Genomic DNA, 24,389 nt, shown 5'->3' with positions numbered 1-24,389 from the left:
GAGCAAAACTCCGTCTCAAAAAAAAAAAAAAGAAAAGAAAAAGAAAAATAATTCGTGGAAAGAGTGGTATTGGTTGAAAGTTGTGCAAGTCCTTTTAATGTTTGGCTTATTAGAAGACAGCTGGATTCTCATACCTGTTTGTGCACGTAACCTCTGGAAAAGTCCGCTGTGCAGTCTTTTTTTTTTTTTTTTAAACTGTCTTTTTGTATAATCTTCACAAATGCATTTTTTTTGTTTGTTTCTAAGATAGTCTGGCCCTGTCACCCGGGCTGGAGTACAGTGGTATGAACTCAGCTCACTGCAACCTCTGCAGTTGAAGTGATTCTCATGCCTCAGCTTCCTGAGTAACTGGAATTACAGGCACGTGCCACCACACCTGGCTAGTTTTTGTATTTTCAGTAGAGATGGGGTTTTACCATGTTGGCCAGGCTGGTCTTGAACTCTTGGCCTCAAATGATCTGCCTGTAATCCAACGTGCTGGGATTATAGGTGTGAGCCACTGCACCTGGCCTGACACATGCATTTTTTTTTTTTTTTTTTTTTTGAGACGGAGTCTCACTCTGTTGCCAGGCTGGAGTGCAATAGCATGGTCTCGGCTCACTGCAACCTCCACCTCCTGGATTCAAGCGATTCTCCTGCCTCAGCCTCCCAAGTAGCTGGGATTACAGGCACGCGCCACCATGCCCGACTAATTTTTGCATTTTTAGTAGAGACAGGGATTCTCCATGTTGTTGACCAGGCTGGTCTCGAACTCCTGACCTCGTGATCCACCCGCCTCGGCCTCCCAAAGTGCCGAGATTACAGGTGTGAGCCACTGCGCCCGGCCTGACACATGCATTTAAAGCAAGAAACACACACTTCAGGACATAGGGTTCTGTCAGCAATAACTGTCATCTTCTTATTTGCAGAGATGTAAATGTAAATATACAAGAAACCAGCCGCGCATGGTGACTCACACTGGTAATCTTAGCACTGTGGAAAACTGAGCGGGGCAGACTGCTTGAGTCCCAGAGCTTGAGACCAGCCTGGGCAATGGAGCGAAACCCTGTCTCTACTAAAAATACAAAATATTAGCTGGGCGTGGTGGTGCGTGCCCGTAGTCCCAGCTACTCAGGAGTCTGAGGTGGGAGAAGCACCCAAGCCTGGGAAGCCAAGGCTGTAGTGAGCTGTGTTCATGCCATTGTGCTCCAGCCTGGGTGACAGGAGTGAGACCCTGTCTCAAAAAAAAAAAAAAAAAAAAAAACGAGAAACCACTGCAAACCAAACCCACTCCCTCTGACAGGAACAAAGGTCTCTTGGAATAAATAGCAAATGCTGGAATAAAAGCTGTGTTCATTCAACTGCCATGATGTGAATTCAAAAAGGAAGTTAAATCCAAGGGCAAAGCAGAGAAAAGAACATACAAATATACACCTATTTCATGTATATGCAAAGAGGAGGCTAATCACTGTGGACAAAGGGCCCTCTGGAACCACAGCTATAGGCAGCTAGTAGTGCCACGGAAATAGAGGCATTGTCGGCTAGAAACAGAAAAATCACATCCTCCCACAACTGGCCTCTATCAAAACCAACCAGGACAGATAACCCTTCCCCAAAAGTAATGGCCGAGAATAAAAGCACAAATATTGCTGGAAATCCAAGTAGCCTTTTTTACTGCTTTGAGTAACTTACATGCAAACTTAAGAGATTTTTCCGAATCCTTGATCAAGTTTTATTCATGTAAAGCCCGTACATAAATTCTGGGGAGCATGGTACTTTGGGCTCCATATTGGACTCTGAGCCAAAATGTTAAATACACTACACTGCACCCCACTGTACAGTCTTCGGAGAATTAGAATTTAAAAGCAAATAACATCTTGAATAGTTTTAAGCCAGGTGTGATGGCTCATGACTGCAATCCCAGCACTTTGGGAGGCCGAGGCAGGTGGATCACTTGAGGTCAGGAGTTTGAGACCAGCCTGGCCAACATGGTGAAACCCTGTCTCTACTAAAAATATGAAAATTAACTGGGTGTGGTGGCACACACCTGTAATCCCAGCTACTGGGGAGGTCGAGGCAGGAGAATTGCTAGAACTTGGGACGTGAAGGTTGCATTGAGCTGGGATCGCGCCACTGCACTTCAGCCTGGGTGACAGAGCGAGACTCCATCTCAAAAAATAAAAATAAAAAGACATAAAAAATAAACTAGTTTTGACCCTGTGGGACCCCCTAGAAGCAGCTCAGGTCCCCCAGAACCTCTTTGAGAAGTGCAAATTCTGTCAACTGTCATTACATTGCTTTGTTTTTGTTTCTTATTTCACGCCTGGTGATCACAAAGTATATATTGCTAGTTTTAAAAGTTGCTTATTTGTATATAAACAATTTATAATTTAGAAATACTTATTTCTGCTTTTTTTCCTAGTGGTTATCTTCCTGTTTGTATCTTTTTTTAGTTCCCATGGTCTCTTGTTCTTTTAGTTAAACTTTTCCTATGTGGTCTGTCAGGTTTTTTGTTTGTTTGTTTGTTTTTTTGAGACAGAGTCTCGCTGTGTCTCCCAGGCTGGAATGCAGTGGCGTGATCTCGGCTCATTGCAAGCTCCGCCTCCCGGGTTCACGCCATTCTCCCACCTCAGCCTCCCAAGTAGCTGGGACTACAGGCGCCCGCCACCACGCCCGGCTAGTTTTTTGTATTTTTAGTAGAGACGGGGTTTCACCATGTTAGCCAGGATAGTCTTGATCTCCTGACCTCGTGATCCACCCGCCTCGGCCTCCCAAAGTGCTGGGATTACAGGCGTGAGCCACTGTGTTCGGCCAGGTTTTTTTTTTTTTTCAGGACTAATTAAGGTATAATTGATTTACAATAAATTGTACACACTGTCATGTGTCACATAATGACGTTCAAGTCAATGACAGACCATGTATACAATGGTAGTCCCATAAGATCATACCATATTTGTACTGTACCTTTTCTATGTTTATCTGTGTTCACATACACAAATACTTCCCATTGTGTTACAGTTGCCTACAGTGTTCCGCACAGCAATATGCTGTATAGTTTTTTTGTTTTATTTTGTTTTCCTTAAAAAAATAAAATAAGCCAGGTGCAGTGGCTCACGCTTGTAATCCCAGCACTTTGGGAGGCCGAGGTGGGCGGATCACTTGAGGTTGGGAGTTCAAGACCAGCCTGACTAACATGCAGAAACCCCGTCTCCACTAAAAATACAAAAAAAATTAGCCAGGCGTGGTGGCGCATGCCTGTAATCCCAGCTACTTGGGAGGCCGAGGCAGGAGAATCACTTGAACCTGGGAGGCGGAGGTGGCAGTGAGCCCAGGTCGCTCCATTGCACTCCAGCCTGGGCAACAAGAGCAAAACCCCGTCTCAAAAAAAAAAAAAAAAAAAAATTTACAGTGAGATGGAGTTTCACTGTGTTGCCCAGGCTGGTCTCCAACTCCTGAGCTCAAGTGATCCTTCTGCCTCAGCTTTCAAGTGCTGGGATTATAGGCATGAGCCACCACGCCCAGCCTACTATACAGGTTTGCAGCCTAGGAGCAATAAGCCATACCATATAGCCTAGGTGTGTAGTAGGCTCTGTCACCTAGGTTGTGTAAGTCCATTCTGATGTTCATACAGGGAATCACCTGACACATGACTGTATTTAGAGAGTACCCCTTAGGAGCCGTCAGCACAACAAAGGAAGTCAACATTACCCATCAAAGTTTCCTCATGCCTCTTTTATTTCCCCGAGTCCCCAGGCAACTGCTGATCTGTTTTCTCTCACTATAGATTAGTTTGTATTTTCTGGAATTATGTGTGATTTTGTCTGGCTTCTTTCTGCGTAATTTTGAATTTCATCCATGGTGCATGTACCGGTAGTACTTCCTTTTTAATGCTGAGTCGTATTTCTTTCTATAGATATACCAAAATTTGTTTATCCATTTAAGTATTCATTGACATGGGGTATGTATCCAGATTTTAGCTATCACCAAAAAAGTTGCCATAAACATACCTTTTTTCCTCTTTTTCTTTTTTTAAGAGACAGGGTCTTTCTTTGTCGCCTGGGCTGGAGTGCAGTAGTGTAATCATAGCTCACTGCAACCCTCCAACTTCTGGGCTCAAAGCCATCCTCTGCCTCAGCCTCCCGCATAGCTGAGACTACAGGCACACACTACCATGCCCAGCTAATAATTCTTAAAAGTTTTTTGTAGAAATGGGGTCTCACTATGTTATTCAGGCTGGTCTCAGACTCCTGGGCTCAGGTGATCTTCCTACCTCAGCCTCTTAAAGTGTTAGGATTACAGGTATGAACCACCATGCCTGGCCTGTATTTTCTTTTTTTTTGAGACGCCATCTCGAATCACTGCAACCTCCACCTCCCGGGTTCAAGCAATTCTTCTGCCTCAGCCTCCCGAGTAGCTGGGATTACAGGTGTGTGCCACCACGCCTGGCTAATTTTTGGTATTTTTAAGTAAAGAAGGGGCTTCACCATGTTGGCCAGACTGATCTCAAACTCCTGACCTTGGGTGATCTGCCCGCCTCGGCCTCCCAAAGTGCTTGGATTACAGGTGAGAGCCACCTCGCCCAGCCTGGCCTGTATTTTCTTTTAGAAACTTCATAGTTTCTAAACTATGACTGGACATGGTGGCTTACGCCTGTAATCCCAGCATGTTGGGAGGCCAAGGCGAGCGGATCATGAGGTCAGGAGATCGAGACCATCCTGGTTAACATGATGAAACCCTGTCTCTACTGAAAATACAAAAAATTAGCCGGGCGTGGTGGCAGGCACCTGTAGTCCCAGCTACTCTGGAGGCTGAGGTAGGAGAATGGTGTGAACCCGGGAGGCGGAGCTTGCAGTGAGCTGAGATCACACTACTGCATTCCAGCCTGGGCGACAGAACAAGACTCCATCTCAAAAAAAGAAAAGTTTATAGTTTTAATTCAGGTTTAGAACTATGATTCATTCAGAGTTAATTTGGGGTTTGTTGTGAGGTGAAGTTTGAGGAGGATTGTTTTGCTTATGGCTCTCCAGTTCCATCAACATTTGTTGGAAAGATTATCTTTTCCCTATTGGATCTACTTGGCACCTTTATCAAAAATCAGTTGACCATTTATGTATGAGTTTATCTCTGAATTTTCTATTCTCTTCCACTGATCTATTTGTCCATCTTTATTCAGGTATTACATTGTCTTGTTTACTGAGCTTTCTGTTAAGGCTTGGAACCAAGTAATGTTAGTTCTCCAACTTTATTCTTGTCTAAAGTTGGTTTGACTCTTGCAGGTCCTTTGCATTTCTTTTGCATCAATTTAATAATCAGCTTTTCAAGTCTACAAAAAGGCCTACAAGTTTTTAAATAGTTGGTTTATGTTTTAGAGCAATTTTTTTTTTTTTTTTTTGAGACAAAGTCTCACTCTGTCGCCCAGGCTGGAGTGCAGTGGCGTGATCCTGGCTCACCACAACCCCTGCCTCCTGGGTTCAAGTGATTCTTCTGCCTCAGCCTCCCGAGTAGCTGGGACTATAGGTGCGTACCACCATGCCCGGCTAATTTTTATATTTTTTTAGTAGAGACAGGATTTCACTATATTGGCCAGGCTGGTCTCGAACTCCTGATCTAGTGATCCACCTGCCTCAGCCTCCTAAAGTGCTGGGATTATAGACTTGAGCCACCGTGCCCAGCCAGCAATTTTTAAAAATAGGAAAAAAGGATCTTGTTACCCATGTAGTTGCTGATTCCAGGGCTCTTCATGTCTCTTGTAGAGTCTCTTCCTGGCTTCATATTGCTTCAGAAGAGATGTCTGCTTCCATTCTTATCTTCGTTTCTTTGTACATAGTGTTTCTTTCATCTCGGGCTGCTTTTCAGTGGTGTTAGGAAAACTGATTATCACATTTATTTATGTAGTTTTTTGCACATGTATTTTGCTTGGAGTTCTTTGAACTTTTGCTACCATTGCTCTTCTGTGGGAAGGATTTCCTTTCACTTTTCATGATATGTAGCTCTGCAGGGGATGCATATTCTCACCTTTTGTATGTCTAGAAAAGTCTGTTTCAGCTGGGCATAGTGGCTCATGCCCGTAATGCCAGCACTTAGGGAAGCCAAGGTGGGTGGATCGCCTGAGGTCAGGAGTTTGAGACCAGTCTGGCCAACAGGGTGAAATCCCGTCTCTACCAAAAATACAAAAATTAGCCAGATGTGGTGGCATGCACCTGTAATCCCAGCTACTCTGGAGGCTGAGGCAGGAGAATCACTTGAACCTGGCGGGCAGAGGTTGCAGTGAGCTGAGATCGCACCACTGTACTCCAGCCTGAGTGACAGAGCGAGACTCCATCTCAAAAAAAAAAGAAAGAAAAAGTAAAAGAAAAGTCTGTTTCATCAGAATAGGTTTCTGTGTTGACAGGATTTACCTTTCAGGCAATTAATGGTGTTGCTCTGCTTTCTTCCTGACTTCGTATTGCTTCAGAAGAGATGTCTGCTTCCATTCTTATCTTTGTTCCTTTGTACATAGTGTTTCTTTCATCTCGGGCTGCTTTTCAGTGGTTTTAGGAAAATTGATTATCACATTTATTTATGTAGTTTTTTGCACATTTATTTTGCTTAGAGTTCTTTGAACTTCTGGCTCTGTGTGTTTATACTGCTTACTGAATTTAGATAAACAGTTGTATACCCATACAGTGAATACTGAGCAACAAAAAGTAATGAAGTATTTATACATGAAAAAACATGGATGAATCTCAAAATCATGACCTGAGTTAAAGAAGCCAGGGTAAACAGATAGGTACCATATGGATTCATTTATATAAAACTTGAAGATGCAAGCTGATCTATAGACAAAAGATTTGTGGTTGCCTGGGGATGGTGGACAGATGGATCGATCTCAAAGGGGCATAGAGACTTTTGGTGGAAAAGGAAATGTTTTCTTCTTAATTGTGATGTTTTCACTGACAAATATGCCAGAACTCAACAAATTATATATTGTAAATATGTGCAGGTTATTCTTCGCCAATTATATATGTCAATAAAGTTGTTAAAGGATAAAAAAATGAAGGGTTTGGCCTGCACTTTTGGGAATCTGTAGTTGTCTTAGTGACCCATGTATGCAAAAATTCTTAAGTGTAGGTTATGGTGTTTTTCACAATTTATAATACTGATGAAGTTTAATTAGCAATTCAGAAGTACACTTTAATTGGCTTGATGCATACAAAAGTGTGCAGTTATAGGCCTAATGCTATTGATTGTTCAGTTTTGCTGCAGTGAATGTGAATTTTTATTTTAGAGATGAGATCTCACTCTGTCGCTCAGGCTGGAGTGCAGTGGTGCCATCATAGCTTACTCAACCTCCCAGGTCGAGTGATCCTTCCACCTGAGCCTCCCAAGTAGCTGAGAGTGCAGGCTGAATGTGAGTGTTGAATGAATAAATGAATTGGTGTTAAACAGGCTAAACTGTCTCAGAACTGGTGGATTGTGCTGAAAGCAGTATGGCCTCTGACAGTGAGGTAAATCTTGGCCCAGATACTGCCATGAGGTGGCTGTCTAGCTGAACATTTTAGTATAATTCTGAGAGTTGCATATTTATTCTCTCATTTCCTAGAATATACTAGCCAAAAAAAGTATGAGGTCTAGAAGGAGGAGGGAAAAAATGAAGTTTAACATGCCTATAGAAAAATTTACATGCCATGAATGTATAATTTGCTGTTTTACACAGCAAAAGCACTCCTGTGACTAGCACCCAGATCAACAAATAGAACACCACCTAGCTCTGACAGCTTTTAACAGTTTAATTCTGGCCAGGCGTGGTGGCTCACACCTATGATCCCAGCACTTTGTGGTAGGAAGATTGCTTGAGTTCAGGAGTTCAAGACGAGCCTGGGTAACATAGCAAGACCTTGTTTCTACTAAAAAAAAAAAAGAAATTAGCTGGGTGTGGTGGTATGTACCTGTAGTCCCAGCTTCTTATGAGGCTGAGGCAAGAGGCTCACTTGAGCCTGGGAGATTGAGGTTATATAAGCTATGATTGTGCCACTGCACTTCAGCCTGGGTATCAGAGTGAGACCCTGTTTCTAAATAAATATATAAAAATAAAATTTTTCCTGGGCTAATTACATAAAATTGAACACAGGCCAAATGACCATGACTACAGAATTTCTAGTTTTGAAAAAATTTCTATTCTGGGATTATATATTATCAATATATAAACACTGTCCTGTTTACTTATATTTGTAGAAACATAGCTTATATTTGTTTAATCAAGATTTTCCTCTTGGCAGTGGACTCCCGAAAAATTGACCAGGAAGGGAAAATCCCAGATGAAACTTTTGAGAAATTGAAGAGCCTGGGCCTTTTTGGGCTGCAAGTCCCTGAAGAATATGGTAAGTCAAGCAAACAAGCACCCAACCAGTTTAGCTCTTAAGAAAGCACTCTGAATTTGTCCATAAAAGGTCTAGTTGCTGGAATAGATGACACCTTCTGTCATGGGTTACATAGTAGGGGTGGACTGACTGAAGGACCTGTAGGGAGGAAGTGCTCTCGGGTCCTGTGCTTTTCATCCTAGCACAGAGGAATGAGGCATGTGGTCTGGCTGGCTGTAGAGTGCAAAGCACATCAAGGTGGGAGATTGGACCAGTGGGAACCTTTGAGCGGCGTCCTTTGTGCTATGGACTGTCCCTGTAATTCTTTGAGCATCCTAGTGATGTTTTTAGTTCCCAAGTGACGGTTCTACCTTATTAGAGTTAGCCAGTCACTACAACTTGCCTCCCTTATGCTTTTTCTCGAGTTGGTCACCTGAATTCTGCAGAGGTTAAAGGGACAGGCAAGCAGTGCGTGGAAAGCGAGGTAGAAAATGGTTCAAAGGGATAGACCACACACATGTGCCATTTGTGTTTACCCTCAGGCCTTTTGGATATAAAGTTATAAAGGCCAAGGATGCTGCTAAGCATCTGACAATCCGCAGGACAGACCCCCACAACAGAAAACAATCCATTCCAAAATGTTACAGTGCCACAGTGGAGAAGCCTTGTCCTGGAGTCCTCTGGATACTGGGCAGTGGGACACACTGTAGTTGTTGCATTTATAAAGACCTACAACTGTGATGGAAGATCCTCGCTATGTGTTAATTGATTTGATGTGTGTGTAGATATCTTCATATTTAAAGTATGTATTTACATATGCTTGTATGCCTAGGAAAAGTGTGGATAGAAGGATATACACAGAAATGCACTTTCTGAGGCACACGATTGTGAGCATTTTTTTTCTTTTTTGTCTTTTGAGACAGGGTCTCACTGTGTCATCCAGGCTGTAGTGCAGTGGCACGATCATAGCTCACTGTAGCCTTGAACTCCTCGGGCTCAAACAGTCCTCCCACCTAAGCCTCCCAAGTAGCTGGGACTTTTTTTTATTTTGTTGAGTTGGGGTCCTGCTACATTGCCCAGGCTAGTTTTGAATTCTTGGAGCCAAGCAATCCTCCCACCTCAGCCTCCCAAAGTGCTGGGATTATAGGCATGAGCCACTGTGCCCAGCCCTCGATTTTTGTTTACTTTGTACCTTTCTGTATTGTGATTTTTTTTTTTTTGAGACGGAGTCTCTGTTGCCCAGGCTAGAGTGCAGTGGTGTGATCTTGGCTCACTGCAACCTCTGCCTCCCAACTTCAAGTGATTCTCATGCCTCAGCCTCCCGAGTAGCTGGGACCACAGGCACGTGCCACCACACTCAGCTAATTTTTGTATTTTTAGTAGAGACGGGGTTTCTCCATGTTGGCCAGGCTGGTCTCAAACTCTTGACCTCAGGTGATCTGCCCACCTCAGCCTCCCAAAGTACTGGGATTACAGGTGTGAACCACCATGCCCGGCCTGTATTGTGATTTTTTAAAAAAAATATGGTGATCTGGCATTACTTTATAATCAGAAGAAAAAAAAAACAATGAAGGCTTAATGGGAGGAATCTGGGGCTGGGCTGTGATTGACGCTGGTCCATGTCTCCTAGGTGGCCTGGGCCTCTCCAACACCATGTACTCACGACTAGGGGAGATCATCAGCATGGATGGGTCTATTACTGTGACCCTGGCAGCGCACCAGGCTATCGGCCTCAAGGTCAGGTATCTAGGGATTCTGTGGTGCTCTCTGTAGGTCTTCTGGAGTCACATGGTGGCATAGAGGCCAGAGGCTTGCTCCCTCTGAATCGGGCCTGATATCTGACGTGCAGTCCTGCCCTTCAGTTCCCTCACTCTGGCCACACCTCATGGTGCTCAGTCCCCACACACTGCCCACATGCGCAGTGGCCCTTGGGTTGCATGTCCCTTCCTTTTGAATCTGCCTCCTGTCCCCATTGCCTTTGATCCACCCTTCAAGGCCCAGGTGGGGTGCTGCTGTCTTCGCCTTGGGCTGGAAGTGGTCTCCCCTCCTGAGCCCTGGTCCCTCAGCCTGAGCGTGCCCCCACTCTTTATGCAAGCCGCCTTCCCCCAACTGGTCTTGAGCACCTTAGGGCAGGCCCAGGGCTAACTGCCCTTACTGGCAATCTCATTACTCAGATTATTTCTGCTTAATGTTGACATCAAAGAGAGCTGAATGCACACCATGCTCGGCTCCCCCACCCCAGAGAGCACACGCATTCATGCAGATGTTTGATGAAGAGGGGGCCTGTCTCTGTGGCACTGGGAGGGCAGCAGGTGGGACAGCCCTGACATTGAGCACCTTCTTTAAGATAGGCTTGGTTCCAGTGCTCCTGTGTCTTCACATTTCATCATCCAGACCACCCTGCCAGTGGGTGGGAGTGGCCCAGTTTGTGGATGATAAGATGGAGGAGGGTTTCTTTGGAAAGAGATATCCTTTGCCCAAGACCACCAGTCTGGGAAATGATGGAACTGATATGGAAGTTTTGGACACAGACTGCAAATCACTGTGGGTCTCCGAGGCTCACGGCGCTGGCACATGGGCCCCTGACAGTCTCCTCAGCAGCCTGGCTCCCTGGGCTCTGCCTGTGGCCTCTTGCTCTGAATTCTTGCTGTCTTCTCTTGCCTGAAGTAAATATTTGCCTCAGAAAGGAAATGTTTCACAAACATACCTCATGCTCTCCTTTCTCCCCACAGCTGACATTAGTCTGTGTCTGTTCTGTTTAGGGGATCATCTTGGCCGGCACTGAGGAGCAGAAGGCCAAATACTTGCCTAAACTGGCGTCCGGGGAGCACATTGCAGCCTTCTGCCTCACGGAGCCAGCCAGGTCTGTCCCTGCACAAAATGTTATCCCTCAGCAGCTGTGACATTGCCCAAGATTCACTGGGGCAAGAGGGTGTTGGTTTTGTTGAGTAGCTGACTTTTCCTTCTTTCCAAAATGTTGCAGAGAATCAACTCAGCAACTGTTCTTGCCATTCCTTTTACCTTGACCTTATTTCTCTGTCCCAGTGAGACTTGCAAGTGAGATACCATGCTTGACAGCACTTACTAAATAAATTTTTGTGGTTTATAACACACCTTGACGTACAATACAGTAATAACGTTCAGGCTTCAAAGCACCTTTCAGAATATGTAGTGTGGGTGGTACTGTTCCTGCTTACACGTTAGGGGCTGAGGTTCATTGAGGCTGTGTGATCTGCTGGATGGAGCAGGGCTGCAGCAGGACTCGGGACTCCGATGATAAGTCCATCACCTGGACCATCCTCCATCCTGCTTCACTGTGCGTGGGAACCTGGGAACAGCCATCCTTCCTGGGGTGCCCACAACTCATCCTCACAGGACCTCAGATGAGCCCATTGCAAGCACCCATTTCCATGTTTAAACCTAAGCCCAAGTTGTTTTCACTGCCGCTTTTTTATGTGATGTATTGAAGCAAAGGTCGGCTAAATCCAGCCTCCTGCCTGTTTTTTATAAATAAGTTTTGTTTGTTTGTTTGTTTTTGAGACAGGGTCTTGCTGTGTCACCCAGGCTGGAGTGCAGTGGCACGATCTCATCTCACTGCAACCTCCGCCTTCAAGTGATTCTCTTCCCTCAGCCTCCCGAGTAGCTGGGATTACAGGCATGTGCCACCATGCCCAGCTAATTTTTGTATTTTTAGTAGAGATGAGGTTTCACCATGTTGGCCAGGTTGGCCTGAAACTCCTGACTTCAAGTGATCTACCCACCTAAGCCTCCCAAAGTGCTGGGATTACAGGCATGAACCGCCACGCCCAGCCCAGTTTTATTGGAACATGCCCATTGTTTTATAAATTGTCTTCAGCTGTGTTCATTTTTTTTTTTTTTTTGAGATGTAGTCTTGCTCTGTTGCCAGGCTGGAGTGCAGTGATATGATCTCGGCTCACTGCAGCCTCCGCCTCCTGGCTTCAAGCGATTCTCCTGCCTCAGCCTCCTGAGTAGCTGGGACTACAGGCATGCACCACCACACCCAGCTAATTTTCGTATTTTTAGTTGAGATGGGGTTTTACCATGTTGGCCAGGATGGTCTCAATCTCTTGACTTCGTGAACCACCTGCCTCAGCCTCCCAAAGTGCTGGGATTACAGGCGTGAACCACCATGCCCGGCCTCATGTTCTATTAATAGCAGCAGAGTTGAGGAGGTGAGACAGACATCCTGTAGCTTGTAAAGCTGAATATGTTATCTGACCCTTCATTTTAAAAGTTCACTGACCTCTTAAAAGTACTAGAACCTCCATTTTCAGGCCCTCAAAAGCATTCATATTTATTCCCAGTATTCTCCCTTGACCACATCTTTCTGCATCTGCAGTGGGAGCGATGCAGCCTCAGTCCAGAGCAGAGCCATGCTAAGTGAAGACAAGAAGCACTACATCCTCAATGGCTCCAAGGTAGGGCTCCTTCCCCATGGCCACGTCAGGATCTCAGTCACGACCTTCACTGCCACTGAGTGAGCACTCTCCACACACCAGGGATTGTACCTGCTGCTGTAGCACTGACTGCCTTCTTGAGCTGCTTTTATGTGTTTGTTTTTGATTTTTTTTAGTTTTTTAAATTTGAGACGGAGTCTCTGTCACCTAGACTGGAGTGCAGTGGTGTGATCTCAGCTCACTGAAATCTCTGCCTCCCAGGTTCAAGTGATTCTCCTGCCTCAGCCTCCTTGGTAGCTGGGCTTACCCATTCTTGGCTAATTTTTGTATTTTTAGTAGAGATGGAGTTTCACCATGTTGTCCAGGCAGGTCTTGAACTCCTGACTTCAAGTGATCCGCCCACCTCGGCCTCCCAAAGTGCTGGGTTTACAGGCATGAGCCACCGTGCCCAGCCTGTAAACCCGAAAAATCTTTAAATTTTTTGTTACACAAAATTTCAGACATGTTCTGTGTGCCTGGCTGGCCCCAACTCCGGCAGTCACCTGCTCATGGCCACTGTGCCTCTTCCAGCAGCATTGCTACCTCCAGATCGCATGGTAACAATCACAGCATGCCTCTCTAAAAGACAAGAGTTTTGTTTGTTTTTTTAAATAAAAACAAAGCTGTAATATCCTTATCACATTTTAAAAATTGATAGTTTCTCTTTTCTTTTGAGATGGGGTCCTGCTCTGTCACCCAGGCTGGAGTGCAGTGGCACAATCTTGGCTTACTGCAGCCTCAACTTCCTAGGCTAAGGTGATTCTCCTACCTCAACCTCCCAAGCAGCTGGGAGTACAGGCATGCAGCTAATTTTTTTTGTATTTTTTTTGGTAGAGATGGATTTTCACCATGTTGCCCAGGTTGGTCTCAAACTCTGGGGCTCCAGCTATCTGCCCACCTCGACCTCCCAAAGTGCTGGGATTACAGGCATGAGCGACTGTGCCTAGCTGATGATTTCTTACATCTATCAGCATTCAAATATCCCTGATTGCCTCATACCTTTTTTTGGTTTAACTATGTGCTTGAATTAAGATCCACACGAGTCCCATCTGTTGCGGTTTGTTAAGGAGTCTGTTTCTGCCTCTAACTCCCTTTGTTTCCTTTCCTCCTCCTCACCACCCTCCTGCCTTCTCTTTTTTCATTTCTTTTTAGAATTAACAAATAAATGTTGTGTGTATTTAGATGTGCAACATGATGTTTTGATATATGTATACCTTAAGAAATGATTAAACCCTTTCTTTCTTGAAGAAATGCAGTTGTCTGGCGGTGGAACCTGAGCTGTTTGACAACTTTGGATGTTCTTTCCCCCCTCTACCTCCACCCTGGCCATCCATGTCCCTTGGGAAAATCCTTGGTCTGGGCAAACTGGGCTGAGCCCTGTCCTGTGTTCACTCATGCTTGGTTGGCTTCTGCAGAGCCAAGGACCCTGCATGTCTGGCCTGAGATCTGACTGATCGACAAAGACAGAGCTGAGATGGGTCACATAGGGGTTTGGTTTTCTCCAAAGTCCTTCTTTCTGTCCTCAGGTCTGGATTACCAATGGAGGACTGGCCAATATTTTTACTGTGTTTGCAAAGACTGAGGTAGTTGATTCTGATGGATCAGTGAAAGACAAAATCACAGCATTCATAGTAGAAAGAGACTTTGGTGGAGTCACTAATGGGAAACCTGAAGATAAATTAGGCATTCGGGGCTCCAACAGTAAGTAGCCCGTGTGTGCATGTGTGTGTGTGTGTGTGCGCGTGTGTGTGTGTATGTGTGTAAGGGGGAGACTGGCCCTTGACTCTGTCCAAATAGCAAGATAAAATGAGATTTAAATACTTTCAGTTTTTGTTAAGCATTTTAAAAAGATCAAACTAAGAATGCCACATGGGCTTCGTCTTTTACCCACAGCTGAGTGCTGCTCACTTGAAGACCTGCTGGTCATCCCCTGCTGTAGCTGCCCTAACGGACAGACCACCTTACCACCTTAGAGCTCAGCTTACAGTCCTCAGCCTTTAGTTGTCTCAGTCTGCAGTGCCTGGCAGCCTGCTTCAGGATGTGGGTTGGGTTCAGGTCCATCTGGGGGCTTGTTCTTAGAGCAGATCATAAGCACCTAAGGGGCCAAGCCAAGCCATATAAGCACTTTTTTTGTCGTGGGAGACATAGTCTCTCTCTGTCACCCAGACTGGAATGCAGTGCTGTCATCTCAGCTCACTGCAACCTCTGCCTCCTGGGTTCGAGTTATTCTCCTGCCTCAGCCTCCCAAGTAATTGGGACTACAGGCGTGCACCACCACACCCGGCTAATTTTTGTATTTTTTGTAGAGATGGGGTTTCACCATGTTGCCCAGACTTGTCTTGAACTCCTGAGCTCAGGCAATCTACCTGCCTCAGTCTCCTAAAGTGCTAGGATTACAGATGTGAGTTACTGTACCTGGCCACTTTTTTTTTTTTTTTTTTAATAGAGATGAGGTCTTGCTGTGTTGTCCAGGCTGGTCTCGAACTCCTGGGTTCAAATGATCTTCCTGCCTCTGCCTCCCAAAATGCTGGGATTATAGACATGAGCCACCATACCCGACCCTGAAAGCACATTTAAGTCCTCTGTTCATGTTGGCCTCATTCTAGTGGCCACAGAAAGTCACATGGCCCTAGCAGGCAGGGAAAGGGAGGGAGGTCCATCCCTCCTTACAGTGGGAGAGTGCTACCGTTAGATTGCAGGGGTGTGATTGTGTTAGAGTTAAGAATTGAGACCAGTGGTCCCAGTCTACCCTAAGGCTTTAGGAAATGCTGTTCTCTTTCTCACTTTGCTTGTTCTGGCTCTTTATATCCCTGACTGTTTTCATTCTTAAACTTCTGCTAAATGTCACCTTAGAAAAGTCTGACATAGCCCTTAATAAAAATATTATTATCCACCTCCTTGCCAACCTCCATTTCTCTTTATCGTGATGCCCTATTTATTTCATCCATAGCACTGATCACAATGTTACATTGTTTTGTTTATAGCTTTTGTTTCCCTAATCAAAGTATGAGCTGCACAAAGATAGGAACTTTGTCTTTCTCTACTGTCCTACCAAACTGGATGGATGGATGGATGGATGGACGGACGGACGGACGGACGGATGGATGAATTGCCTGCTTGCAGGTCAAATGCAGAGTGGTTTGCATTATCAGATGAGATCTTAAATTTCATGTGTTTCAGCTTGTGAAGTCCATTTTGAAAACACCAAGGTACCTGTGGAAAACATCCTTGGAGAGGTCGGAGGTGGGTTTAAGGTGAGTTGCCAGCCACAGCCCCTTGTGAGTACCAGGTAGTGTCATGAGTGCAGCTTGTCGGCCCCCAGCTTTTGCCCTGTCCCTGCTCGTAGCAGTGTAGCCTGTGCATGGCAAGTGACTTTGCATGGTTATCTGTTGGGAAATTGGCCAAATTGAGACTGGAAAATTGGCTGGCTCCTAGAAGAAGTGTATGGTAAGGATTGGGAATCTTCCTTCACGTCTGAGGCCTTATTCGCCTCGAGCGAAGGCTAGGATTCCCTTCTGCAGTGGGTGTGAGAAAGCAACCTGTGGGTTCTGGTGGATCTCAAACTCTGTGTCCCACAACCCTGGTCTGCATCCCTGCCCTACTCTTTTCTTTTTGGACTAAGACTTACTATTTTTATTAAGAGATGATTCGTACAACAAAGGACTCACCATTTTAAAACGTATCATTTCAGTGGTTTTTAGTATATTCACTATGTTGTTCAAATATCTCCTGTGTCTAATTCCAGAACATTTCCTCACCCCAAAAAGAAATGTTGTACCATCCAGTATGACCCTTACCCAATCCCTTGGCTGCTACTCTTTTACTTTATGTCCCTATGGATTTGCCTCTTCGGAACATTTCATAGAAAAGCAGTCATATGCAAGATCCGGTTTGGTGACAGGCTTCTCTCACATAGCATGATGTTTTCAAGGTTCATCTCTCTCATAGCATGAATGAGTAATTCATTCCCTTTATGGCTGAATTCTGTTCTCTTGAGTGGAGATAGCACATTTTGTTCATCCATTCATCAGCTGATGGACATTGGGGTTGTTACCACTTTGGCTGCTATCAATAATGCTACTTATGAACATTCATGTCAAGTTTTTATGTGGAAATACTTTTTCAGTTATTTTAATTTATATCTAAAAGTAGAATTTCTGTTTGGCCCAAGTTGGTCTTGAACTCCTAGGCTCAAGCAATCCTCTTGTCTTGGCCTCCCAAAATGCTGGTACTACAGGTGGGAGCCCCCATGCCCAGCTCTGGCATGTTCCTTTGGAATAATGTTCAGTGGTCTTGTGTGCGGGGACGTTGGTAGAGCTGTAACGGTGACTGAATCACCTTGTTCTGAGGCGTTAGGACAGTGCTTTTTCCCAGCTTGAGGGAAGGCAAGCTGATCTGCCTGGCCTGGTCTGGTTGTGGCCTCCTCCTGCTGCCTCCTTCAGGGCCCCTGGGCTCTCCCTGTTCTCCCTGCAGGTGGCCATGAACATCCTCAACAGCGGCCGGTTCAGCATGGGCAGCGCTGTGGCTGGGATGCTCAAGAGATTGATTGGTAGGTAAGTTAGGGACAAGGCCCATTGTGCCCCACCCCCCGCTTCCCCAGCTTCAGCCCTGGAGGCTCTGCCATTCCCCTGGCCCATTCCAGGCCGGTGCTGAACTAGGCCACCTAGACTGAGGGTCCAGCCCAAGCTTGGTCCCTAGGCTTTTGTGGAGACCAGAGGGTCTCCTCAGCCTGCCCCTGAGGTTTGTCGTCATCCACATTCCTCTGTTTCATCTCCACATTGGTGATGCCGATGTGGGGACAGGCTTTCTCTCTGGGGTAGGGGTGGGGATTGGGGAACAGGCTTTCTGTCTGGGGTGAGAGGTTGCCACCGACCAGTAGGAGCAGAGCTGCTTGGTGAGCACACACCAAGAGCCAGGCTTCCAGGATACACGGCCTCTGGTTCCCAAGGTCTGTGTCTTCTGGGTGACTGCACAGTGGGTAGGGAGTAGAGTCGGATTTGGAACCCAGGTGCCTGGGCCCCTGGATCTTTCTTTTGTTCTCTTCTGTTAGGATACCCCAAACCTCCATTTTCCCTTGCCAGTGAACTTAGAACAGCCCTGTAACCATTCTGGTTGTGGTGGAAGCATCTGTGGAAAATGGGGGTACCCGGGGCAGCACACCCCTAAGTGCTTTATGAAGCTCCTCTTTGATGCCAGGCTCTGGGCCTGTTTTGGCTTCCCTCCATTTTAGAGATGAGAAAACAGAGACTCAAGAGAGGGCAAGTGATTTGTTGCGGGCCATGCTCCTGGACCCAGAACGAAAGCTGTCAGGCTTCAGGCTCAGGGCTCTTCTCACTCAGGCACAAGGCCTCCGGGGAGCTCCTTTGCCTGGGCTCTCAGTGGGGCTCGGCCCTCTTCACCTCCTGAGTGCACCACACCTGGGAGAGCCTGTGGAGAACATGGCTACGGGCGGGATGGGAGTGCTTCTGCCTGGGGGAGGCGCCATGTCACTCATGGGCCCTTAGAGCTCAGCACTTTGTCACAACCACACGCCTGGAAGCCCCAGCTCAAATATTCAAGCCAGGCGGCCCCACCTGCTTTGGTCAGGAACACTGCGCTGGGTGTGAGCCTGGACCACCTCTGTCTGGGGCCTCTGTGCCTGGCTCTGTGCAAGGCGCCCTCCACCTTCCACCTGATTGCATCTTCACAGTGACTCTGAGGTGTGGGATGGTATTCAGGGAGGTGTCACACTTGGCCCAAGGCACAGGCTGTAAGAACCATGGCCAGGATTCAAGCCTGTATCTGATGCCAAACTCTGTGTGTGGGTGCCATGAGGAGGGGCGGTTCTCCTCTGACCCACGGGTGCTGGCAAGTGGGGGTGCTAGCTTCTGGGGTATTTGATCTCAGCAGACACGCTTCTCACAGTGCCCGCCTGTGGGAAGGATAAGGATGATGGCCATAGGAAATCATGTTTGAACAACAGAAATGTTCCAGTTCTTTCTAATAACTCTGCTCTTCCTCAGAAATGACTGCTGAGTACGCCTGCACAAGGAAACAGTTTAACAAGAGGCTCAGTGAATTTGGATTGATTCAGGTACCGACGGTTGAGTACTGTATTTGTGCATTTCACTGTGTGACGTGAACGGTGTGTTCTTTTGATGTCTCTGTACTGGTGACTCTTCTGTGGTGATTTGGGAAGAAGACTAGTTAAGGCTTTATTTAACACTGGTCACTGGGCTTGCTTCTCTTGGGCATTGAGGCTTCTGACTTAATTACCTTCTGTCCTGTTTCACAGATTTGGCTCTCAGCACATGCAAATTGCTTCTCATGTTTTTTTCTGAACACTCTAGGAGAAATTTGCACTGATGGCTCAGAAGGCTTACGTCATGGAGAGTATGACCTACCTCACAGCAGGGATGCTGGACCAACCGGGCTTTCCCGACTGCTCCATCGAGGCGGCCATGGTGAAGGTAACCCCGGCATAGCCAGAGAGCTGGTGCTGGAGGGAGGCTTGGGAAAGCTCCCTCACTGTGACCTTTCAAGCCCATGCTGTTGCCTGTCATCTTCCTCCTGTCATTGATCCAGTATTTGCGATACACTTGCCCTGTGTAGCACTCCAGGGATAGGCAAGCAGTGGGGAGCAGCAGTGGGGAAGTGTCCGGTGAGCCAGTGGATCAGCAGTTTATAGCAGAAGGAGACCGTTATGATAACATCCTTTTAGAGTAATAACATTGCAGCTGGCTTGCTTGAGAAAGACTTCTTTTTTCCTTAGTTTATGGCCTTCCTACTTTCTGGTATCAAAACTTTGTCTTAAAAACTAAGCATATGGCAGGACGTGGTGGCTCACGTCTGTAATCCCAGCACTTTGGGAGGCCAAGGTGGGTGGATCACCTGAGGTCTGGAGTTCGAGACCAGCCTGGCCAACATGGTAAAGCCCCATCTCTACTAAAAACACAAAAAAATAGCCAGGCGTGGTGGCAGGCACCTGTAACCCCAGCTACTTGGGAGGCTGAGGCAGGAGAATCACTTGAACCCGGGGAGGGCGGTGGAGGTTGCCAAGATTGTGCCATTGCACACTAGCCTGGGCAACAAGAGCAAAACTCCATCTCAAAAAAAAAAAAAGAAAAAGTATATGAATCTGGGCAACATGGTGAAACCCCATCTCTACAAAAAATACAAAAATTAGCTGGCATGGTGGCACATGCCTGTAGTCCCAACTACCTGAGAGGCTGAGGTGGGAAGAGCATCTTACTTGGTTGAAGTAGATAATAGAGTTTGCTTTTGTTTTGTTCAGGGTAGAGGGTGTCATTTTTTAGCTGTAATAAAAAAGATGGCCACCCTTTGGGGGACCCTACTTTGTTCCCCCAACAATTATTTTTAAGCTGATCTCTGGAATTGATCTCTTGAGAGAAATGGTGAGAGGTATGGCAGCTTACAGAAGCAAACGTCCTGGTGTGGGCAGGAGAGTCTACCTAAAAGGTTGGGATCCTGAAGTGGCAAGGTCCCTGAAAAAATAAAAAATAATAATAATAATAATAAAAGGTTGGGCATCTTGGGCCGTGTTTGAGTCTTTTCTAGGTGCAGGCTGTGTACTGGGTGCATTTGCATGTGTTTTATCATCTCGTTTTCTTGTCACCCTTGAGCAGTGACCACAGACGTTAGTTTGCTGTAGCCAACTTCTTCCAGATACTAAACCTAGGGCTAAATATGGCAGTTTGTCTGCCCCCAAGGCACTTATAGTGTGCACAGACAGAAAGAAGTCACGGCCACTGGGACTGGGCAGGAACAGGTCAGGTTTTCTCGGGAGGGGGAGATCTTAGGTGGGTTTTAAAGGAACAGGAGCTAAGCCAGGTGCAGATAGGAGGAAGGTGGGCCCAGAGGTACAGAACGTCACGGTGAGGTGGGGAACACAAGCTGGCCAGTGTGGTCAAGGAAGGCAAAGGACTTGTCCACATCACCCCTCAAGTCCCTCCCTGGCCGATCTCCTCCCCAAACCCTGGTGCCTCCCATGGCTCCCCAGCCACCCAGCTCCCTGCAGCGTAGGTCTTCCTTTTGGAAAGGATTCGGTGTGACACCCCACAGGTGTTCAGCTCCGAAGCTGCCTGGCAGTGTGTGAGTGAGGCGCTGCAGATTCTCGGGGGCTTGGGCTACACGAAGGACTATCCGTACGAGCGCATACTGCGTGACACCCGCATCCTCCTAATCTTTGAGGTGAGTGGCCCCGCCACCAGCTAAGCTGTGCTCCACCCCCAGGACCCTGCCTGGTCCTGAAGATGCTGCTCAGGGCCTCACAGAGGCCCCCGCGGCCCAGGGCTGGGTCTCATGCTCTCAATGGCTCTCAAGGGCTCTCCTAGCCCTGGCACATCCCGTTCCTGATTGCTGCCCTCCATGAAGTCACAAGCCTGAGGAGTCAGTTCAGTTAGCATGTGCCTAGTGGCAGGGGAGGGAATTGGGGCCACAGAGATGTTTTTGGGTGCTGTGTTCTGATTGTGTAGCAGGGCCGACCAAGGGGAATGACAGAGTGCAAGTACACAAAGAGGCAGGGAGCGGGCGTCCTCCAGAGGCAGCCAGAGTTTTGTGAAGCATGCCCTTAGGGGCAGAAAAAAAAGGGCTTTGACCAGGGCCGGGGGGAGGGCAGTTTGTCTCTGAGGGCAGGGTAATAGAGCATGCCAGGCCCAGATGGGACTGATCATCAAGGTGAATGAAGAGAGAGTGAAGGGCTTTCTGGGAGCAGCAGTCAGTCCTGCCAGGTGGGCTGGGGCAGGTAGTGGGTTTGGGGGTGTTGAAGAAGGTACACGGGAAGGCTAAAAAAGTAGCCAGAGTGTGGAGGACCTTGACTGACAGCAGAGGAATTTGGAAGCCATAAAACATCTGTAAGCAGGGCATTATTTGGTTGTATCTGTATTGTGGGAAATTCCCCCAGGGGCTCAGCAAGTGCCGGACATATGGATGGGGCTCATGTGGAGAGTGAGTTACAGGGATGAGGCCAGAGGCCAGGGGCTCTCCTGCTGGGAGGGAGAGGCTAGACCTAAGACAGCATAGCAGGATGGGTGGGATGTGATGGTGGGCATGGGTATACAGGAGGCAGCCTGAGACAGGGAGAGGGTTTGGGCCTGAGCAGCAGGTCTGGTAATGAGGGGACATCATCAGCCTCCGGGAGTGTAGTCTTGTCTCCTGGGCCGTCCTGTCCAGTGGGAAGCCTCCTTGGCTGCTTTTGTTCCCGGCCTGTCCATTGGGTTCCAGCCATCTCCACTGTTGTAGTGGACATACGGGGCAGGGGCCAGCCTGAGGGCACTGGAGTGGTCTCAGCCTTGCAAAGGGCCTTCTCTAAATGCCCTTCCCTCAGCCCGGGAGGGCTGGAGTTCTCCAGGACTGGGGTGGTCAGCAGGGTTCAGGAAGCCCTCGAGGCCTTGGAAGAACACAGGGCTCTCAATGTGGGGTGGTACCTCCTGTCTGGAGCCTGCTCGGAGCTGGGTGGTTCTGCCAGGAGGCCTCTGCAGTCCCCCCTTTTCCTGTAGGGAGTCCTGCTGTCCGTGTTTTCAGCCTGGCTGCAGAGGACAGTCCTCAGTCCCTGGTGCTGGCTGTGTAGCCTGGGTCAGGCCCCTGCACCTGACGCACATCTCCATTGTGCAGAGTGGGCAGAAGCCCACCGGCCTCTCACTAATCAGAATCATGGGTTGGGGGAGTGGGGAGCATGTGGCCCTCTAGGTGTTGACACCTGGCACTGAGGAGCTTCTAGCTGCCACTCAGCAATTTGTGGCTTCTGTTAGGAATCTGGCCTCCACCTGGAGCCAGCAATGTCTGTCCGGCACTGGCTGAGCCCCAGGCATCAGCACCCCTTACCACCCAGGGAAAGTTGGTTTCCATTTTAAAGAGGACCTGGAGACTTGGAGAAAGGCTTGACACGTGAAGCTGGTCACCGAGCAGTAGAGGGTCCCAGCGGGAGCCCATGGCCATCTGGTCACCTCCTCCTCATCCCTGTGTACTCTCTGAGCCCTGGTCAGAGCCCTGTTCCCAGCTACTTCAGGAGCAGTGGCTTCTGTGGCATGGGCAAGCAGGTAGTGGCTGGGCCTACCCAGCACATGTGGCACTACCATGGCTGCCTGGCTGGGGGGCAGCCTTTGACCTCTACACTACTGGCCACAGGGAACCAATGAGATTCTCCGGATGTACATCGCCCTGACGGGTCTGCAGCATGCTGGCCGCATCCTGACTGCCAGGATCCGGTAAGTACCATTGTCACTGTGTGCTTCTCAGAGCCTATACCTGCCCAGCAGGGGCCAGTCCAGGGCAGTGGGAGGAAAGAGCTGCCTTGACCTCGAGTAGGGGCATGGGGGTGTGGCGCAGCCTTGTGGAGGGGACCTTCCCCTGTGGTAGTTGGGGACTTGTTGCCCAGGGAAGCCCTCGCTGCCCTGCCCTTATGGCCACACTACCCTACAGCTCCAATGTGAACACCGTATCCCCGCTCTGGTCCCTCACACTGGAGGCAACTGGTTTTTCAGAATCTGAATGACAGGTGTCCCCTTAAAGGTGCCAGGCCTCACAGCCAACATAAGACCAGTGTTTTTCTTCTCTGCCCTTCTTCCCCTCCTACCCCACTCCACCCCCATCCTAGGGGCACAGCAATCCCAAATCACTGCTGGAGACTAAGTACAGGTTGCTGGTAGCATTTTGTCTCCTTCACAGGAGACAGCTGCTGGGAAGCTGGCTGTGACTCCACCCCTTACATGTGTGGCTCCCTTGAGGTGACTGGGTGCTCTCCGGCAGGTGGTTTGGTTGAGGGGTTCAGCCTGTAGCCAGGGGCCCGGCATATCCAGGCCAGGGAGGGGCACGGAGCTTCTGGGTGCCAAGTGGGCCGTGTTGCTGGACAGTGAGAGCCAGCAGTGAGGCCTCCAGTCACAGGACCATGGACTTTCTGCAGTGAGTTTAAACAGGCCAAAGTGACCACAGTCATGGAGACCATTGGCCGGAAGCTTCGGGATTCCCTGGGCCGAACTGTGGACCTGGGACTGACAGGCAACCATGGAGTTGTGCACCCCAGTCTTGCGGTAAGTGGGCCCAACAGGCATACCCCCTACTTCAGTGCCCTTCTGCCAGATCTCATGGCAGAAAAGATCTCACTGTGGGGGGTCTGGGCTCCTCCAGGGGAGGCTGGGGAACACCAGCTAGTCCATGACACCCTGGATTGCCTCCCTCAGATGGGGCATCTTTGCCTGGTACCCGGACTGTGGGACAGGACAGGGCACTGTAGGGATGAGGTGCTGAACTGACTCCTGTCTTGGTTAATAGGACAGTGCCAACAAGTTTGAGGAGAACACCTACTACTTCGGCCAGACCGTGGAGACACTGCTGCTCCGCTTTGGCAAGGTAACCAGGCCCTCCCAGGCCTGGGTCGCAACCGGTCCTCCAATTTGGCCAGCATTCATGAGACTACTTTTTGTCAAGCATCCTTTGGGACCAGGCCTAGAACAGAAATCTTGATCGCCCTGGAGGGATGGGGTGGTGAGGTTAGGCTGACTTTGTCAGCCTGTCCTGGGGCCCACTTAGCTACTTGGAGGGGCACCCTTGCTGGGTGAGTTTTCTGCATTGTTTTTCTGTGCACCTTTCAGGTAGAGAGGCTCCCTAGAATCGGGAG

At 48.1% G+C, this 24,389-nt stretch overlaps 1 protein-coding gene across 3 annotated transcripts in view; it reads left to right on the top strand.

The window, feature by feature from the left end:
• Positions 1 to 24,389, top strand: part of ACAD9 (acyl-CoA dehydrogenase family, member 9) — a 37,637-nt gene that overhangs the window by 9,467 nt on the left and 3,781 nt on the right. For all 3 annotated transcript variants that reach the window (XM_012002220.1, XM_012002221.1, XM_012002222.1), the window contains 13 exons: positions 8,238 to 8,339; positions 9,949 to 10,055; positions 11,081 to 11,181; positions 12,679 to 12,757; positions 14,302 to 14,476; positions 15,956 to 16,029; positions 17,249 to 17,324; positions 18,778 to 18,848; positions 19,105 to 19,224; positions 20,837 to 20,965; positions 22,901 to 22,980; positions 23,676 to 23,802; positions 24,044 to 24,121. In XM_012002220.1, the coding sequence (XP_011857610.1) occupies positions 8,238 to 8,339; positions 9,949 to 10,055; positions 11,081 to 11,181; positions 12,679 to 12,757; positions 14,302 to 14,476; positions 15,956 to 16,029; positions 17,249 to 17,324; positions 18,778 to 18,848; positions 19,105 to 19,224; positions 20,837 to 20,965; positions 22,901 to 22,980; positions 23,676 to 23,802; positions 24,044 to 24,121 (1,319 nt within the window). The remainder of the gene's footprint in view (positions 1 to 8,237; positions 8,340 to 9,948; positions 10,056 to 11,080; positions 11,182 to 12,678; positions 12,758 to 14,301; positions 14,477 to 15,955; positions 16,030 to 17,248; positions 17,325 to 18,777; positions 18,849 to 19,104; positions 19,225 to 20,836; positions 20,966 to 22,900; positions 22,981 to 23,675; positions 23,803 to 24,043; positions 24,122 to 24,389) is intronic.

The sequence above is a fragment of the Mandrillus leucophaeus genome, unplaced genomic scaffold, assembly GCF_000951045.1.
Source record: "Mandrillus leucophaeus isolate KB7577 unplaced genomic scaffold, Mleu.le_1.0 Scaffold680, whole genome shotgun sequence".
Taxonomy (NCBI): domain Eukaryota; kingdom Metazoa; phylum Chordata; class Mammalia; order Primates; family Cercopithecidae; genus Mandrillus; species Mandrillus leucophaeus.
This window is presented reverse-complemented; position numbering and strand designations above follow the sequence as displayed.